Source organism: Trematomus bernacchii, unplaced genomic scaffold, assembly GCF_902827165.1.
Source record: "Trematomus bernacchii unplaced genomic scaffold, fTreBer1.1, whole genome shotgun sequence".
NCBI classification, from domain to species: domain Eukaryota; kingdom Metazoa; phylum Chordata; class Actinopteri; order Perciformes; family Nototheniidae; genus Trematomus; species Trematomus bernacchii.
In genome coordinates this window covers 14,408,197-14,423,000 of record NW_022987705.1, presented here as the reverse complement: position 1 = coordinate 14,423,000, position 14,804 = coordinate 14,408,197, and the positions used below count along the sequence as shown (strand labels likewise).

Here is a 14,804-nt window from a genome sequence, read left to right as displayed (position 1 = left end):
AGCTTAAACCTTTTTCTTAGAATTTATTTTCGAAACATTTCGGGATTCTGACTTTAGTGTCAGAATTCACAGATTTTCAAAAGAAAAATTCAGATTTTCTTTTCAATTTTTTTCCTGAAAATGATCTCTATCCCATGCCTAAAAATAAATAATATATATAATAATTTAGTTTGAAAATATAATAATTTTGTTCTTCAAATTATGACTTTTTCTTCAATATTCTGAGATTAAAGTCAGAACTCTAATTTATTCTTAAACCTTTGGTCACGTCTCAAAAATCTTTCCTCATGTGTCCCTAATCCTCTTCCGTACCCTCTCAGATTTGTTTCTACTAAAAACAAACACACTGCTGGGCACTAGGACCCATGAGGCTGTTCAGCCTGTAACTTCCCGGCGCTAGGACCCCTCGGCCGGCCTCTTTGTCTCCTCTTCCTCCTCCTCCTCTTCGTCCTCTCGTCTCACTCCGCGTCTCTCTCCATCAGCAGCGGTCTGGATGCTTGCAGGGACGGAAACATGGCTGTGAATCTGGGCAAGAACAGACTGGACCTGCTGACCGCCTACCAGGACGTCATTGACGAGACCTCGGACACCGACTGGTGAGTCCTTCAGCCCGGCCATCTCGGTCTCGTTCCTCCCCCCTCTCGTTCCTCCCCCCTCTCTCTCTCTGCACCTCGATCTCCTGGCTCTTCCCCGGGGGGTTTCTTGTCCGGGTTTGTGCACGCTGAGGATGCACGGTGCAGCAGCAGCATCATACCGTTAGTGGTGAAAAACGACACACATGGAGGCCGGGCACTTTCACCACTACGACGTGAAAGACAGTTTATCTGCAGCGGAATTTTATAGCAGTCTTTTGTTTGAAAGCAGGAGGACGGTTTAAATCAGTAAAAGTTTTGTTTTTCGGTGTTTTAAATCCAAAAGCAGCCGCAGTTTTCGGGTCTGAACTGCACTGCAGAGTCAGTCGGAGCAAGTGTGCAACCCTGTGTGCGCATTGTGGGCAAATTATTGTGCAAGACATGCTTTTGTTTCAGCTTTCTGTCGGGACAAGGTTTACTCGCAGCCAGCTGGAAGCAATTTTAGGATTTTTTTAATGCAACGTGATTCAGTGGTGTGTGTGTGCGTGTGTGTGTGTGTGTCTGTGTGTGAGAGGGGGATAAAACGGGCCTGGTCCAGAGATAGTGATGAGCTCCTGCATCCCCAAACGAGGGGCGGAGAGGAGAGGGGCGAGGCCGGGGGATGGGGAGGGGAGGGGGGGGGAAAGAGGGGAGGGGGACTTCCATCATCACCCTTTGTGGCCTTTCCTCACTTAGGAAAAAAGAAAAGAAAAGCTTGCTGAAGTATTGAAAGTGAAATCACTGTGCTCTCAAACCGCATTATGTCCTCATGAAACAAGATTTCGAAAAAGGTCAACAAGTTTAAATAAGGGTTGAATTGCACATTCAGGGATTTTCTTTACAAAATATAGTTTTCAGGGGAATCTTTAAGTTTTCTGTTCATGCATTTGGTACTCAAACAGAAAATGCAATTTTATGTGTTTGTAAAACTATATTTGGTAAGTAAATATATCATGGACACAAGGTTAAAATGTGTCGGCCCTCCAGGGATATCAGGCACGAGTATTGGGGTTTCCCACCAGCATGTGAACCCAGAATAGTTATTTCATAGGTGATTCATAGGATATTAGTGCCATTAGCTGCAGTGATTTCACAGGATTATCAAAGTGGTTTAGTACTACTGCCATCATGTCCTTGTTGTTGGACCTTAGGGAGTTAATAACCCAGGTAAAGGCCATTAGAGGATGTAATATTTGACTTTAAGCAGGACGGTATGTTAAACTCAGGATAAGCCAGCAGTCACCACTGTAGCAGTGACAAGAGAAATTACAGAAATATGAAGGTAATAAATTAGCAATGACTGATATTTTTGGCCACCTGGTGGCAGCGGTAACAACTTGTGAACACAATATGAACATATCACCTTTTTTAAGTTGATATGGTGAACTTGTTACACAACAAGCAGATACACAAGGACTTTCTTTGTGCCTTATTAATGAATTTAAGTCCATTATTAGTCACTTCTCCTGATTAAATATATTTCACTATGTTCACCAGCTGCTCTCTAATTGTCTGTCTTTTTTAGCTGTTGAGCAGTTAGTGTGGTTTTTACAGTTTTCCCTCAAACGTCATCATGAGCTTTCACCTTTTCTTTTCACATTGTCATCTCTAAATTTCATTAACCAAATGGAAAACCACTAATTTTCAAATTACTGGATGTTGTGCAGTGATTCAGCTCAGGTTACAGTTCCTGTTTAGATTTGTTTGGAGCTAAACACTCTCTATAGTCTCCATCTGAACTATGAAATGTGAACCTGTGCCATCTGTTGCCGGTCATTAGTCTACATGAGGTCAGAATGACTTAAAAACACACGCAGTGATTCTGCTTTCAGCTGTAGCTGTCGTGGTTTTGGGGGAAGTCTCGCTTCCTCATCTTCATTAAAACACAGTTTGGATTTCTCTGTCTAGTGCTTAATGATAACATTGTGGCAAAGATGGCACATATTGTGTGTGATAGTTGATTGTGAGTAAAATAACATACGGAAAATTGAACAAATCCAGAGGGACTGTAACAGCACATTTATGAGTTACTTTTAATTACTGTAGGGTTAAAAGCATTTGTAAAATAACTGCTTAATTTGAACAGTATGGCATATGAAACATCATCTGGTATCATAGTACCATTTCACACACATTTCTAACAAACATTATAACTCCATATTTTAATTTTAATTAACAATTCAGCCCTAACTATAACAGAAAAAGGCAGAATTGGATGCTTGTAAGACGTTTGCCTCGTATGTTAGTTTTCTTTTCTCCAGGGATGCACAGACGTCATTATCTGCTTGTTGAATTGTTCATCCTGAGGGAGATGATGCCTTACCCTTCATAAGTCCTGACCCTTATGTCCTGTTCGTGTGAGTGACAGCTGCCAACATTCAACCCCAAAATTAATGTTGTTCCTCTCAAATGTTTGCTTGTTCTGTGGGATGATCTGCTGCAGCAGAGGGCCTCAGGCCTGCCCCCGTTTTTCACACTTGATGAGGTTCGAACAAAGGCAGAGACTCCCAAATACCGCTGACCCCAAACAACATGGGACACCCTGCACCCCCCTCTGCCCTAATAATGATACACCCATGATCCACACATCTTTAAAAGATAAATAAGGGTAGCAGTGGTAGGGTCTTTTGATTTGTTCAGCAGTTTTAATAGATATTTTGTGTACATTCATAAAATCAGAGCTTTAAGGTATTAATAATGATCTTCCCTCAAAGCTAGCTAGCATAATATATGTGAATTGAAGCAAGAACATGTATATAATATACAGTAAGTCAGAAATGATTACCTGCAAATAACCTACGCATTACATTGGGGGGTTGGGGGTAAATATCTGATTTGTGAGAAGAAAACTAAATATTTTAGTGTCATTCTTTTTTTGACAGGTCAACTTGGACTATGCAAAACTGTTATTGGCACTTATAGAGTAGTTGAGAAAAATATATAGAAATAAAAGTAAATGTCAATTGCATGCATACATCTTTTTTAGTTCAGTCATCATGCTACTGAAGAAATTACCAAATATATACAATTCAGACATTTTCTTTAGGCAAAAAGACAAAACATTTCTGTAGTTTTTACCTTCTTAAAAGCTTATTACATTTCAGTTATAGTTAACAAAAAAACAGTTTGGACTGGACAAAACAAGCACTTTTGCACTATCTGCCTTTAACGGCTCGTTGTAGCTCCAAAAGCTCCAGCCCCCACCCTCCCTGTGAGCACAGTGTGCTCTGATTGGTCGGGACGTTGTGAATCGCGCTGAGCTCCGTGGAGGTGTTGTTTCCTTGTTTAGGATACATAGCGAAACACAGCCAAATTCATCCTGAGCACACACAAACTCACATCCGAAGTAAAAACAATAAGTGTGGCTTGATATTGAGTAAGAAAAAGGTTGATAAACGCTGTGAAAATGGGTCTGCAGAGAGAATTTTGCCGCGATCCCAACTGTCTGTTATCAGCCTGCAGCCAGGGAGGAGAAATCAGCTGAGCTGCCTGCTCCCTGCACACAGATGTGTGTGTGAGGAAGTCCGTGGATCGGTCAATTTGGACCAATCAGCGGGGGCTTAACGTAACGGCTCCGCGGACGTAACGTAACGGCTCTTCGGGATTGGTCCATTTCGTTCCGGGTACCGCTTGACATCATGCCGTACCCGGAACGAAATGGAAGACTCAAATGGGCAGTGACGTATCTCCAACGAGGCGTTTTGGGGAGGTATTTTCTGTGTTAGAGTTTTACTCGCTACAGGGTGTACTTTGAGGGTTTTAACTCTGCACACCGTTTACATGCATAAAAACCTTCATAACACACAAGGGGACGGGTAATAACCGGAAAAGCATGACACCTCTCCTTTAAGGATGTTGTTTCAACTGTTCAGGCGTTTAACAGATTTTGCTTCAACAGTTCAGTTGTTTAACAGTCTTATTGCCTGTGGGATGAAACTGTACCTGAGTCTGGTGGTTTTAGTCCGGATGCTGCGGTACCGCCTGCCAGACGGCAGCAGGCAGAACAGTTTGTGGCTGGGGTGATGGGGGTCTTTTATAATCCGGAGGGATTTCTTCCCGAGGCGCTGGGAGTAAAGGTCCTCCATGGATGGCAGCTCCGTCCTGGTGATGTTCTGTGCAGTTTTCACCACACTCTGTAAAGCCTTACGATCGAGGTCGGTGCAGCTGCCGTACCAGGCCGTGATGCAGCCAGTCAGGATACTCTCTATGGTGCACCTGTAGAAGTTGCAGAGTATCCTGGAGTCCATGTTGAACCTCCTCAACCTGCGGAGGAAGAAGAGCCGCTGTCGAGCTTTTTTGGTGATGGCGGTGGTGTGAAGAGTCCATGTCAGGTCCTCAGTGATGTGGACCCCGAGGAACCTGAAGCTTTTGACTCTCTCCACCGTAGTCCCATTGATGGCGATGGGGGCGTGTCCCTCTCCCTGCTGCTTCCTGTAATCCATAATCAGCTCCTTTGTTTTGCTGACGTTGAGATGGAGGTTGTTATCCTGGCACCAAGATGTCAGGTTTTCGACCTCTCTGTACGCCGTCTCGTCATCTGTGATCTGGCCGATGACGGTCGTGTCGTCAGCAAACTTCACGATGGTGTTGGAGCTGTGTGTGGCCACGCAGTTGTGTGTGAACAGGGAGTAGAGGAGAGGGCTGAACACGCAGCCTTGAGGGGCTCCGGTGTTGAGGATCAGGGTGGAGGATGTGATGTTTCCCACCCGCACTGACTGGGGTCTGCCCGTCAGGAAGTTCAAGTTCTTAATTTCTTGCTACATCTTCTTTGTCTTGTAAAGGTTTAAATTGTGTCTGCTCTCTCTTTGTCGAATCAATCAGGAAGGTTTCTTTTTTCCTCCTGAAACACAAAGCTGTGGAGGTTTATTCATTAATGAAGACATCCTCACATAATGCATGTCGCTGTGAACAGGCCTTATCTCTGCCTCGCTCCCTCACACATCCTCCTGTTCCTGAACCCTTTGAGCTCCGACAGCAGACAACACAATCTCTATTATAAATGTGCTCTCTGTGCATCACCTAATAGGTTATTTCTTAGCTATTAGGACTTAAAGAGGCCTTATTAGGCTTTTTGGGGGTTTCCATTCCCTGTTATATAGGTTTTTGTGAATGTAAATTGTCTGCAAAGCCTAAAATCCCGATGTTCCCTCCAGAGGGAGTTTCTCCCCTGACTGAAACACAATTGGACTCCTTTGTTTACTTCCTAAACATTGTGACATCACTATGTAAGACCCGCGCTACTATTGGCTAGCGCTCCAACACATTGTACGTGAGGCTAAAGCACGGGACATCTCTAAGCAGTTGACCAATCACAACAGAGCCGGCCAGCTAACCAATCAGAGCAGACTGGGCTCTGGTTTCAGACAGAGGGTGAAAAGAGGTGCTGCAGCACAGGCAGTATGAGAACAATAAATACATTTTTGAACATTAAAGCATGGAGACATGTTACTGTAGAGGCAACAAATACAATGAAAATGAGCAGAATGGGGCCCTGATCCAGACTGAAATATAGGTTTATAGCCATGACATGTTTGATTACTAGAGGCTTAATGTTAATGGTGATCTTTTGATTCTTGTGTTTTTTTGTGAAATATCTTGGCTTGCTATTGGATAAATGAGGAGGGTCTCAAGTCATCTTTTTTGTTGTATACCTTACTCATTTCCCCCATCTTTTGTCAAAGTTATGAAACATGAGATCCAAGAGATATAAGATAGTATTTGTTATCCTTTCATCCAGTACCTGAAGGAAGAAGAAAAGATTCTCGTCTCTTAAACCACTCAATGTCAGACTGTAGTGAAGGTGACGTTGTGAAAAAACGTGCAGAGAGCGATTCAGGGTTATCCAATATCAAACAATCTGCAGACGTTCAGGAATGCTGAGCGCTCGGTGGCCTCTGATTGGCCCGAGGCTGCTGTCATGTGACCCTATGACCCCCTCCAGCTGTTTGAGGAAGCCGTTACCTGGCGTGTCACCTCTGATGCGCCGACAACAGATGAAACTTTTGGTAAGAGGAGCCGAGCTGGAGGGTCGGCGAACTCTGAATCATGTTTCATTCACTGAAGCCCAAAGAGCCATCAGATCTGATGCATTTGTCCTTTTGATGATCTTGTTCCCCTTGCTGACATTTTTCAACCCAGCTAGTCATTTATTAATGTGTGCTTTTACCCCTGGGAGAGCTTTTTAGTCACTCTGATGTCAGGTTTCAAGGTCGGTCAGTCATTGTAGCACCGAAGAGCTGTGATAGGTTGAAGGAAAAGCAAAACACTGCAGCTACAGGCCGTTTACTTTGGATCTCCGTGTTCTTTGTTGCATGATTTACTTGGATGGGTAATAAATAAAAAGAGAAGGAGTGTAGAAATGGACTGAATGCAAATGCTTTCATACAAGGGTCGACCTAAGATACCAGAGTTATAGTCTTTAAGTTCTCCACTGAAAACCATGTGGATAAGCAGGATTTAACATAATCAAAACACCAGAAGCTATTTTATATAGAGAATGAGTCTAGGGACCTATGATGTCCATTATAGGTTAGGATTCCTGTCCTAACCAGGATCATACTATAGAAAGATGTTTCCAGTATATCCTCACTGTACAATTAAACGGCAAACACAGACGTTAAATGTTGCTGCTGCCAAAACTTGTGAGACAGCATTTTCTCCTTTCCTTTGGTAAAGGATGCTCCTATTAAAGGAAATAAGCAAGGACGCATTGAAGCACCTTTTCTGAACAGTTTAAATATGTACTAGGGGCTAGGAAGCGTAGTTAAAATATATTTGAGTACTTTCCTTATGATTTTGATTACTCATATAATCGTTTTGTCAATAAAAGGTCCAAAAACATTGATAATTGCATTTTCGACAGCACAAATAGCACATTTGACTGTAAAATGTTCATATAACTGTATTTTAAACGACAAAGAAAAGCCTAATATTCTCATTTTTAAGAACTTGGACTATGTAATATCATCAAACATTTTCCACTCGTTGACTAATTGGGACATTTATAATATAAAATAATCAGAAAACATGCGACCCAATGCCAGGCATATGATATTTATTCATTAGTTGCAAGTAGCTTGATGTGTTTTTTAATGAATACTTACCATAAAGAGTGATTTGTCTTGTAAACATGGACTCATAGAGTATGTTAATGTCGTGTAGTAAAACCTCGGCCCCCGTCATTGATTCTGTCCTCTCGCTGTAGACTTGTTGGTGCCACTGAGACAGAAACCATATTGTTAATGGATGTGAAAACACACAGATGGAGACGTCTTCTGATCGGCTTCTTATTTCTAACGACTGATTCTCCATCAGTGTGTTCAGACCGGATGAACTTTGACCTCTTGTGACACAGCTTCCATTTCTTTCTACTCTTAGTATAAAGGTATTAAAGACAGTATTCTTCTTCGAGTCCGTAGCAATCTCAGATGTTGTTCTGCCAGTATCGGGCACAGGCCACAGCTGATGGGGTAGGTTCTGCCAGGTCTTCTGGACTGCACCGGCGGGCATCGGCACATTCCAGTAGGTGGGACATTGTCTGCACTGATCCACAGCTGCACGTGTCTTCTGTGGTGTAGTTCCACACTTTCATCAGTGCTTTGCACCTCCCCTGTTCCACACGCAGTCTATTAAGTGACTTCCAGGTTGTGCAGCCAAGGTCGTGGCCACTAGCGAGGCTTTCCGTTGGTGTGATTCCTCTGTCCAGCCATTCAAGAGCTCGTGTACCTAAGACAGTATTAAACTGTCTTGAATGCAGTCCGTATACATGTTTTCTGCTTTTTACCTCAGATTAATATAGAACAGGGTCAGTAGTACACGCAGCCTCTCACCTTTCATCACGTCTACTGTGAGAAATGCAGAAAGACAGCATCTCCCAGGACAATTAATCTCCTCTCCTTTTACGCTTTTAGCTTTTAAACTTGAATATATTCAGTCACACTGTTTGAAACATCAAAGTCAACTGTCTTATAATGAACCGTCCAGTCTTCTACATGAGGACCAATGCCTGAGTCAGAGAGCCTTAAGCACTGTGTAAACCTACACAATAATATAAGTATTCCTTTTAGAATCCCATTATTTGAAAAAATGGGAAATGTGTGAAGCTGTCCTTCCACAACATCCACACATCTGCTTGATGTTAGTTTCAGATTTTCTGGACAAACAGAATAGCTTTTTGGGACTTTAACCAACAATTAAAACAAAAATGATAATCTTTTAACAATTAAAAACATTAAATAAAATACAAACATTAGAGAAATCATAAATTGAGAAAGAAATCATGAATGCAATGATGATTCTGTCATGAAAAGGTAAATGGGGAAAAATGTGTCCTGCAATTATTCTGCTGCTGCATCAATGTGAATGTTTTTTAATCATATTTACTTTATCTTAAAGCCTCCCCTTTCTTCTCCTCTTCTTATATGTATTTCTCTCAACTTATTTCTCTTTTCAGTCTTCTCAAAATCTATTTTCCCCATATCTCTACATATCTCTTTCTCCGACTCTTCTGGCAGATATCATTTAGCAACAACACAGAGGCATGTTTTACATAGAGGTACGAGAAACCACACATCTTTTACCTTTTATTAAGAAGGTTTTTAAATACAAAACGGGCTAACTAAGAGTATGTTCACATATCATGTTTCTAGTTGTGTAGCCGGTTAGCTATTAGCCCAACAGCTAAAGATGTTCACCAACTATAAGCGTTACTTGCCTCTAGCACTTAATATTTCACGATGATTGACTCTTCTGTGCCATTTTCTGCTGTAATCATGCTTTTAATCTGTTTATATTTCTGATCTCTGCTGTAGCCTCCTCTCTCTTTCTGCTATCCTCTTGTGCAGTGTAGGTGTTTCCTTCTTATCTTCCTCCCTCACCTCCTTCTCTTCTTGCTGGCGTCTAGCTCCATAAAGGGTTTGTAACCTTCAGTAAACGTCTCAGAGAAACGTGAGATTGCAGCTCTGGTGGCAGCAGGGTGTCAGGCTGAGGTCAGTGTGATGATGAGGGAGCTCCAAAACCCTGTGAAATATAGGGGAAAGTTACAGAACTAACACCGAAGAAATATTGTTCATTAGGATTGAAATGAATGAAAACCACTTGCTTATAGAAGAGAGTGGTTGTTGCGATTATAAAAGGAAAGATCCCTTGCTGAAGAACAAGGGACATGCAAATACTCTAAGCAGCATTTGGAATGAATACATAAATATATGTTTTGCTTTTTACCTGATGGTCTAAATAAATGGTCTAAATGTGTTGCTAGTATAAGGCAGCATTACCTCTTGCTGAAAGGTTGTCTATTGCAACCTGTAGTTTCATTACAGCTGCTTCTGCTGCTGTTATTTTTAGTCAATAGGGTTTTTTGACCCCAGATAAATACTGCCTGAGATGATGAATTCCATGTCAAGATGACTCGCCCTGGTTTGACCTGACGGTTTCTCCTCCTGAGGCAACACATAGTGGAGAGTTTCTCTTTCTATTGTACAATATGGAGCTCTGTGCAGATGGAGCTGGTGGGTGGTGCAAAGGACTCGACCCAAAGCTAGTTCAGTGTCTAATATCAGTTTTACATCTGGAGTAAACAGGGAGGGTTTCTCACTCAGATGAAACTCTGCTCTGATGTCAGTGGTGAATATTTGGATGTTTTCAAAGAGATAAAGATACGATTTATTGAACTGTTTTGCGCTCGGTCTTAACTAAAGGTCAGTACGAGTACCTCCCTGCTCACTCCTAACTTTCTTTGATATTTTGAGTTTACCCCTGATCTTAGTTGATTACCTACATATTCAAACAGCCTAAACAACTTAAATGTCCTTCCCTTAAATATTTGTACGTCATGTTTGCTGATAAGCATTCTTCTTCTTTCTTATTCTCTGTTTCTTGCCATGTTACTCCCATCAGCTGTTTGATATTCACTCCATGATAACATTCATTCCCAATTATCCTATTAAATGGTCTTTATCTTTTTTAATCCAGAAAATCTGAATAACTGTTAAAAGATGCAGATTTCCAGAGCCAAAAATGGCATCTTTAAATTGTTTGTTTTGCTCCACAAACAGTCCAAAACCTACAAATATAAAACAACAAAATTTAGCAAATCCTCTCGTTGGAGAAACGAAAATGCATTATAGATTATGGTGGCTGACCACGCTACAACGACCTGAAACTTGACATTACAGGCGCAGCATTTAGAAAACATTCAGCAACCTGATGAAACATGGCAGGGTTTACTAAAAGTATAATCAGTATAATGACTAGGTTAGCTAGCTAGCTTACAGCAGATCAACAATACCGAGGGAATTATGCAACCACATTGTTAAAATAAACCAATAAAACATTTGAGGCACATTTCCAGTGACAGAGATTGTTGGCCAACTTTATAATTCCCGACGTCAACAAGCGCTCGCTTTTTATTGTCCTCGATTCCGTTCTTGCAGCGTTTTTATATGCAGTGTTTCGTTGATGCTGCGCTTTTAGTAAACGCTACGCATGTTCCGTGAAATTGGTGAAGATGTTTCTTCATTTGTATGGGACGTGTTATTGCATCACTTTTGAAACAGGTTGATACTTTTGGAAGTGTTTTTTCGGCCGTTTAAACGCGTTTGCCCCTGTCGGCCACCGTAATAAATGACGTCAATGCATATTTTCTTCGTTCTTTGATTAAACATTTCACTGCTTCATAGTTGTGACAAAAACAGATTCTCCAATACGTTGATCAGTGTGGGAAAACAAGGCAGATGTCACAACCTCTGGGGCTCAGGGGGAAAAGGTTCATATCTATTCAAAGTGAACTGAACTAGACAAATCTATAAATGCACTGAAGACAAAAGCTTCAGTTTTTGTTAAATGAACATTCAGTCCACTTAATAAAAACAGTGAGTCAGTGCAGTGAAATGAAACGGGCCGAGTGTCAGGCTGACACTTTGCTGCTGTCAGAGATTTTGAGTTCAACAAGGAAGTGTTGCAGTTTGTAACCTCAAAGCCTTTTACTGAATCTGTTTCCTCCGTGTGAATCATTTGGACTATGCTCTCACAGCAGGAAGGAGAAGAGGAGATTAAATTGGCCAGAAAAAAGAAGAGTGCAGCTCTTATTTTTAGCTCTGCTTTCACACATGGAATACATTTTAATGTAAAACCAGAGTTACACAACTCGTGCTCTGTTTGCAGAAAGAAAGCAGTCAGAAATAAGGTATAATCCATTTTTGTAATTCATTCTGCAGACATTCTGATACTCTTCTAACATCTCTAGCTCAGTATGAGACTAGACTTCCATTTACACAATAAAGCATGAACCATTCCCGCTTAGATTTAAAAAAATATGTTAGTGGAATTGTCTTTCTTCAATGACAGCATTATTTCAAATAATCTGACTTTCTGAATAAAGGGAGGGTTACTCCAAGATTAAAAAGAGGCTTGAATGGGTCCAACATGTGGTTTAACAGGCAATTATTGCTGTATGTGCATTGTTTGAACTAGCTGTAGAAAGCACCGGATGCAGCCACCTAGATAATGGCTTTACCGACTAATGTTCAGATAATTACCTTTTTTACCCTTTTAAACTCCCAAACTTTGTCAGCATTTGTTATAGAAGAGGTGTTGCAGATAATGAAGCCAGGTTTCCCTCCTGCAGTCTGATGTTCAACTGGCCAGTTTTCGGTTTTCTCCTCAGAAGTGGTGTCAATCATATATTTTGGGGCCTTGTTGAAGTGATATGTTTGTGATTCATCCACAGCCACACTGATAGTCACAGGGAGAATAGAGGAAATTGATGGATGACTTTGCGAGGTGAAAGAAAGCTGTGATTACGTGTGTATTTATTTTTTAGAGACTTTAAATGATTCTCAAGTGTGTGTTAGGGCTGCTCGATTATGGCAAAAATCATAATCTCGATTATTTGGGTCAATAATTGATATCACGATTATTAAAAACGATTATCCATTTACTTTGAAAACATCAATTTATTGGAGAATTTTTTTTTGAACAGTATGTTTTTAACAGTTGATTACCCTGAACCTGGAGTATAATTCAACTGAAAAACCAAAAAAAAGAAGAAATTATTAAAAAAAAAAAAAGTAATAATAAAAAAATTATCGTTTTATTTCGATTACGTTGTTTTCGTATTCGTTGCAAGCCATAATCGTAATCGCGATTAAAATACGATTAATTGAGCAGCCCTAGTGTGTGTGTGTGTGTGTGTGACTCTTTGAATGTGTGTGTCAACCTGCAGTGAGGTGTGTTGTAAGCCTCGCTGTTTGACAAAGACTCAAGGCTATCGCTGTATAAACGTCAGAAACAAGCTGAGAAAGAACAATGCATCCTTCAGTGGTTGAATGTTTAGTGATTGATCTTATTCATATAAGGACTGACTGTTAAGTCTATTAAAACACATTTATTTAACAATTACTATATGCTCAATGAGGAACATAATCACATTAAGATATGAGGACTGGGGAGACACTTAAATCCACATGTGGCCATTTATTTTAAGTTATTATTAATATGATAATATTTGTATTTTATATATATATATATATATATATATATATATATACTGTATATTTTTTGTATGTACTTTTCTTTTTACTGAAGGGGTTTCCACATTTAAAAAAAAATTCACTTCCCACATTTTTTTTAATAACTACAAAATAAATATGCTGTGTGTGTGTGTATATATATATGTATGCTTTTAATCATGTTAAATATAATGTTTATTTCACTCCAGACTATTAAAAACAGCTGCTGTTGATCAGACTGATGTTACAAACTCAGATTTTTGAAACACTGATGGCAGTTGTGACTCTGAGACTCAATAGCACTTAGTATGTTTTATTGAATAAAAAGCCATCAGCCATGCTGCTGAGCTCTGACTGGATTCAGATTGGAAGTCAATGCAGCTCAGTCTGTATCGCCTCGTTGGACCTGCGCACTGCAGTGTAATGGCTTTTTAAAGCAGTTACCCTTTGCACAAAGTGGACTTTAGCTGCAACTGTATTTAGGGATGTTGACCTCCACAGTATCTGCTGTTTGATGAGGAAGATGATGACAACATGGCAGCATGCAGGCAGCAAATGTCAACTTCTGACTTGTCTTGCACCACATGAAGAGTTCAGGGTAAACAAATATTTATTTTATCATGCCATTCTTTTTTTGTTAGTGAGAGCAGGTTGGCTGTTATTTTAAGTAGTTTTAGTTTATGCTCCTCTTCATTATTACCTGTTTAATATTCTTCTCCATACTTAAAGATTCAGATATTCAAAGTTGAGAGGCCTAGTGGTCATATGCGTAATAGCTACAGTGTAGTTTTGGCAATACATATCTTAAATCCTAGGCTTTCCAACAATTCAACATACAATATACATAAGACATTAACCATACTGTAAAAATGGTGCAAGAAGAAATATAAATAATAATGCAGGAGAATGTTGCAAGTTACTGAGGTAGAAATATTATATTTTCTTATAAAATGAAGAACATATTCTTCTTCCCTCCCAATTTATACTTGTGTAACTGTCTCTATTTGAGATACTCTCCATTTTCTGTGCTCTTTTTTTTGTCAACGCTCCTCCTCTAATTCAGGAAGCTGACTGTAATCCAAGTCTTTATTAAATGTTTCCTTATTTTTTGAAACATTTAGTTTAGGGATGTCCCGATCACCTTTTTTTGCTCCCGATCCGATTCCGATCATTTGATTTTGACAATCTGCCGATACCGATTTTTCCCGATCCGATCTTTATGCAATGCATTAAGAGGAAAAAAAAGGTAACAGATAACGGCTGGTCATCCAACGCGATGAATTCAGCTATCTTGGCTGTTCTTTTTTTGGCCTTTTCACTGTTCTGGGGTAGTTTCTCTTTCCTTTTAAAAGTCTCTGAAAGTGTCGGTTGTTTCAGTGCCATTACCTGAGTGGCCCCTGTGTACTCGTCGTGTTGTTGTTGGTGGTGTTTGTATTAGATTGGTCATGTTGAACGTAGCTCTGTTCTTTCCACCACGCGGAACCTCCGCCTTGCAAACATTGCATCTGGCTGTTACACTGCCTTCGCTTTCAATTTTATAATACTTCCAAACTCCTGACATTTTCTCTGTCCCGACTCCCGAGTCACCAGCTGAACGTAGCCTCTTGTTAGCTTACTGCTACTATTAGACACTGCGCCCACTCTGTTGCCAGATTTGAGAGAAATAAGCAACCAGGTCTATGAA

The 14,804-nt window shown here is 40.4% G+C and overlaps 1 protein-coding gene across 4 annotated transcripts in view; it reads left to right on the top strand.

Moving 5' to 3' along the window:
• Window positions 1–434: 434 nt before the first annotated feature.
• dbn1 (drebrin 1) overlaps window positions 435–14,804 on the top strand; it is a 98,641-nt gene continuing 84,271 nt past the window's right edge. For all 4 annotated transcript variants that reach the window (XM_034140613.1, XM_034140612.1, XM_034140610.1 and 1 more), the window contains exon 1: window positions 435–596. In XM_034140613.1, the coding sequence (XP_033996504.1) occupies window positions 514–596 (83 nt within the window). In that variant the 5' untranslated portion in view covers window positions 435–513. The remainder of the gene's footprint in view (window positions 597–14,804) is intronic.